The sequence below is a fragment of the Cajanus cajan genome, chromosome 1 (genome assembly GCF_000230855.2).
Source record: "Cajanus cajan strain Asha chromosome 1, NIPB_CcT2T_4, whole genome shotgun sequence".
In the NCBI taxonomy this organism is placed as follows: Eukaryota; Viridiplantae; Streptophyta; class Magnoliopsida; order Fabales; family Fabaceae; genus Cajanus; species Cajanus cajan.
In genome coordinates, this window is record NC_138517.1 from 18,714,204 (window position 1) to 18,719,632 (window position 5,429).

A 5,429-nucleotide genomic window follows, 5' to 3' on the forward strand; every position below is an offset into this window, starting at 1 on the left:
CCATCGAGCTGGCAGCAGCAGCTGAAGGACCTTGCGACATTCATAAGGTCCATAACCACACATATATGTAATCAGTAAATCTATTCAAGAACATGAGATAAGCATTTCTCCAAGGACGCCAAACAAGTATTAGCCCAATTAAGCCCCAAAATCCAGTGAAGTACCCATGGTTTTAAATTGCGGTTGCGGTCGCGGTTGCGGTCGCGGTTGCAGTTACTGCGGTTGCGGGTATTGCGGGTATTGCGATGCAGATTGCGGCTATTGCGGTGTGAAATTATTAATTATTTTCACTAAATATAAAAAATTTATAATTATCAATATATATTTTATTTTTAAGGATTTATATATTTTAATTCCTTTTTTTAAAAATATTCTATTATTTTAATGAATAATTTAATTTATTTTAAAATTATAGTATCAATTTATCGTATTGGGGATGTATTGCGGTGCATTGCAGATGTGTTGCGGACGCAACACCGTTATGTTGCGGAAAAATGTGTGATTTCCAGTATCATCGCAATTGCGGTCCGATGCCGTTGCGGACAAGGCCGCAACAGCAATTTTGCGGCCGCAACAGGTGTTGCGGTCCGCAATTTAAAACCATGGAAGTACCCTACACCCATGCTCATGTGTAATGCCTCATAGAAATCTGAATCTTCACCTTTCTCTGCTGCTTCTTCAGGCTTCACTGTTGTTGTCCGATCTCCATCTCCAGGACAACTTTTGTTAATTTGTTCACCACAGAGATCAACATTTCCTTCAAAACTAGAGGCATCATAGGTTTCAAAATGTCTTCCCATTGGGATTCTTCCAGAAAGAGAGTTGTGGGACAAGTCTAGTTTGCCTAGACCATCAATTTGAGAAAGAGAAGAAGGAATTCTCCCACTGAAATGATTTCTTGACAAGTCAAGGTAATCTAGTGAACTTAAATTCCCAATCTCTGAAGGTATTTCTCCACTCAAATTGTTCTTGCTAAGTTCAAAGAAACTAACCCAAGCAAATGTCCTATCCCTTTTGGTATTTCACCTGTTAAATTATTGCATGAGAGATCAATGCTCTTAAGCTTCAATTCAGGATCTCTGAACCCCTGTTCCACACCTTTCCACATCCATGTTATCTCAAACGTATAATCACCCAAACTCAGAAGATCATAAACTCCCTAGTAACTAATATTTATCCGATATACACGTAGCATAGTGTCACTTCTGTCGATGCTCTTTTCAGCCATTGTGGTAAAATTCTTTAAGCATGTTGGAATTCCTCCCGACATGTAATTGCTTGAAAGACCCAACAATTGAATATATTTCAAATAACACAGATGAATAGGAAGATTTCCAGAGAAGTGATTTCCTCGCATGTTCAAGATTATCAATTGCTGCATACTTTCTCCTATCCATGATGGTATTGGACCAGATAACTTATTTTCGCCCACATCCAACATGATTAAATTGCTACAACTCTTCAAAGTAGAAGGCAATGAAGGCAATTCACCCGTTAGGTTATTATTTCCTAAAACCAAAGCTTTCAATTTAACAAGGGTGCCCATGGACATAGGAATCTTCCCTGACAATTTATTGTTGCTTAAATCGAGAATCAGTAATGACTCTACTGATTTCCAACAATTTGGGAGTTCTCCCGTTATTTGATTGCTTGACAAATCTAAAGTCATTAAGTTTGAAGTTGTGCTTTGGTAACATAAGAATGAAAAGAAATCTGAAAATTTATTTTTAGAAAGAAATATCTCTGAAGCTTGAAACATAAACGACGGAATTTTGCCCCCAATTTGGTTTGAATCCAGAATTATTGATAGTCTAGCACGAAGCTTCAGTGATGCATTTGGAATTTCACCCGTGAGATTGTTATGCGACATATTCAATGTTCCCATACTTTGCAATTTTCCCCAAAACCATTCTTGTACCGAATCATTAATCGCGTTATCAGAAATATCCAAAAATTTTAAGGAGTGTTGAGTCTGGAGCCAACTTGGAAAACTTGGACCCAACTTGCAAGATTTTAGTCCCAAGGATGTTAATTGGAAAGGGGGAACCCAACTAGGAACAAATTTCAGAGACAATGAGTTCCCTGATAAGTCTAAGGATTCTAATTTGGAAAAATTAGAAAGATGAGATTCATTGACTTCGCCCTCCAAATAATTTCCCTCCAAATCAAGAAACTCCAATTCAGATAGCAATCCGATGCTTTTAGGCAGCACGGCAGTAATCTGGTTAGAAGATAAATGCAAACTTTGAAATATGTGTTGGTTGCACCATGAAGAATTTTCAATGAAGCTAGAAATTTCGCCATTCAACTTGTTATTAGAGAGGTCTAATATCTGCAATCTGCACATGTTCCCAAAGGAAGACGGAATCTTGGCTTGCAATTTATTACTATAGAGGTAAAGAGTTTCAAGAGAGTTCATCACTTTCCCAAATACATCAGGGATGGGACCTTCTAACATGTTATAATAAAGGTAGAGGGAACGAAGATTAGTGGTGGAGTTAAAGAGCCAGTAGAATATAGTTGATGATTTCAACAAATTGGAGGATAGATCAAGGGAGACAAGGGAAGATGAAGAATTCATAATGGAAGTTGATGACATAAGGAAACTTCTATCCATAAGACTACAATTTCGCAAATTAAGATTTTGAAGTTTTGAGCCGAAGTTGAAACCATCTTGAAAGACTGATGATGTCATATTATTATAAGAAAGGTCAAGGACCACAAGAGAAGGAAAGCTTGGAAAGAAAGAAGATGAGAAAACAATGTTATTATCAGAAAGATAAAGCTCTTGAACAGTAAGGCTAATGCTTAACAACAATTGAAATGATGAGGATGTCAGCATATTAGAAGAAAGATCAAGGATGGCAAGAGAAGAGGAAAAGTTGGAACCTGAATAAAACAGAGATTGAAGATCAGTATCTGAAAGAGAACAATCAACCAGCCTCAACTGTCTTAAGTTTGGAAAAAGCTTGTTGATCAATTGTAACCAATGATGAGAGGAGCCAAGTTTATGAAAAGAACTCAAGCGAAGAATTGTTAGGGAATAGAGATTAGAGAACCATTCGGCATCCTTAAATTTGACATCAAAATTTCCAGCAAGTCCAAGAGTGTGTAAGAAAGGAAGATTCCCAACCTGGAAAGGGAGTGCTCCAGAAAATGAATTTCCTGAAAGATCAAGATACCTCAACTGTGAGATATTTCCAAGTTGATAAGGGATTTCTCCATTGAGAAAATTATTGCTTAGATCCAGATGCTGTAAATGTGTTAGGTTTCCAAGTTGAGAAGGGAGTTCCCCATAGAGATAATTGTTGCATAGATCCAGATACTGTAGATGTGTAAGCTTTCCAAGCTCACATGGAATGCTCCCGTCAAACAGAGAGTATGAGAGATTGAGATATGTTAAGTTGGTGAAGGAGCCAATAAGTTCTTCTGGGATGTGACTCCCCCGTAAATAATTATTGCTGAGATCGAGATGTTGAATATTATGCAAGTCAATCAATGAAGTGAGATTTGCACCTTCCAAATATTGTGTATCAGAACCAGGAAGATGAAGCATGTGTACATGACTAGTTTCATTGTGGCATTGTATGCCTCTCCATTTACAACAATCTGTATTGTTGTCACCGTCCCTCTGTGTAGACAACATGCCATGATCATCAAAGAGACTTTGTTTGAAGTTGAGAAGTGCTTGTCTCTCACTCTCTATGCACTTTATTTCTGCACTAAGAATAGATCCTGCAGCATTCGATAAAAGCAGCACAAGTGCATAAAATAGTTTCACAAAATAACTACTCATTATTTTTTTGCTCATATGAAATGAATGAATCAGTTTTACCTCTTAATTGTGAGGTATGAAAGATTGAGGCAATACAAGATATATATAGCTGCAGATAGTATAGCTAAATGACAAACCAATAAGAAGTTTCAAAACATTAGATTTAAAATTATACTTTTGTTTTTTTGTGCTTATTGTTACGAAAATCAAGATAAAACTAAAAACAGTAATATATAAGCAAAAGATTGAAAAGATAGATATAAGGGAGAGATTGAGAAGTGTCTTCTTTCCTACAATGATATAGCCTTTTTTTTTTAATGTAAAGAAATAAAGACAAGAAAAGAAAATAAATAATCCATTTATAGACATAAATTACCTTTACAAATATTTTAATAGTAAAATAAAATATAAATACTACTAATAGACATTCAATGTAAAATACTCATAACAGTTATTGTACTAACATAAATTTATACTTGTGATTTGATTTATTTTTACTAAATCGGTTCTTAATAAACGATTGACTTGTGATGGGATTCTATCTGTCAATTGGATTCCTGATCCACTTCGAAGAGTCTCTTAACAATCGTAACTCAGAAGTTTCAAAGCAATTAAAGCATTTAAAATAACAAAAGGTAAATGTTCTTACCGGAGATCTACTGTAGAGGTGATCCGTCAAGTAAGGTCGGTGAGCCTCCTTGATGGAACTAGGTTGAAGATGATGGATGATCTTCAATAATTCCATGCTTAGGACCGTGAACCCTTAAGGTTGACCTTAGAAGAAGCATGAATCTCCATGAAGAAGTCTTCAATGGAGGAGAAGCCTTAGGTGATTCGGTTACTCCTTAGCTTGAGGTAGAAGCTTGAGGAACCAAGTAAAGGTTGAAGAACCTTTGGTGAAACCTTAAAGAGAAGGTTTTCTCTTCGATTTTGAGAGGACTCTTGAGAGAGAAATCTGAAGTTTATTTCTCATAAATGTCAAAAGTGAATACAAGAGAGGCTTTTACAAATATATAGGGAGAGGTAGCTTCTAGGAGAAGCTAACCTTAACCATGGTTCACTAGGAACCATGGTAAGGTGTAGCTAACCATCCATGGTTTATAAAACTTGTAGGAGAAGCTAACCTTGACCATGGTTCACTTAAGAACCATGGTAAGGTCAGCCTAACCTACCAAGGTTTAGAAACTTGGAGGAGAAGCTTCAAAAACTAGAAGGAGGAACAAGTAAATTTCGGCCAAAACAAAAGGAGAAGGCTAGGTGGCCAAGGCTCCAAAATGCTCCTTGATTTATTTTGAAATTCTTTGATTTAGATTAGTTAGGTTCATCATATGATGATGAGACCTAGCTAAATCAAATCTATGAAAAATTAGGAAAAAAATGAGTCTAATATGCAAAATTCTTCCTAGGCCCAGTTCAGGCCCAATTACTAGTCACTCCCTCAAGCATTGCTAAATGCCACCCCTTTTTCCTTACTGAAAAAATACAAAATGAATGTATCAACTAGGGAGGTTAAATGGAGTTAAAATCTCCAAGTAACCTACCTTGAAATCAATATACAAACACTAGAAAAAGCAAGTAAAATGCCTCACAAATACAAAGGAAAAAATAACCTATACAAAAGAACTATTATATGTACAAACATAAGAAAAAGGTC

The 5,429-nt window shown here is 36.2% G+C and overlaps 1 protein-coding gene across 1 annotated transcript; it reads right to left on the reverse strand.

Annotated features, from left to right (window-relative positions):
* Window positions 1–479: 479 nt before the first annotated feature.
* On the reverse strand, window positions 480–3,796 carry LOC109793309 (receptor-like protein EIX2). Its single transcript, XM_083063292.1, has 3 exons — window positions 1,187–3,796; window positions 993–1,087; window positions 480–885 (listed from the first exon to the last, which is right to left on the reverse strand). Exons 1-3 carry the CDS (start codon window positions 3,794–3,796, stop codon window positions 480–482), a joined length of 3,111 nt encoding a protein of 1,036 aa, XP_082919418.1.
* Between the last annotated feature and the right edge of the window lie 1,633 nt (window positions 3,797–5,429).

Excerpts from the sequence above, each read along its gene's own strand:
- LOC109793309 (XM_083063292.1), bottom strand. The coding sequence starts at position 3,796 with ATGAGTAGTTATTTTGTGAAACTATTTTATGCACTTGTGCTGCTTTTA. Across the intron at positions 1,088-1,186 it reads GAAGTGACACTATGCTACGT|GGGTTCAGAGATCCTGAATT; the intron begins GTATATCGGATA and ends GGTGTGGAACAG. Across the intron at positions 886-992 it reads GGGATAGGACATTTGCTTGG|TGGGAGAATTCCTTCTTCTC; the intron begins GTTAGTTTCTTT and ends AAATCATTTCAG.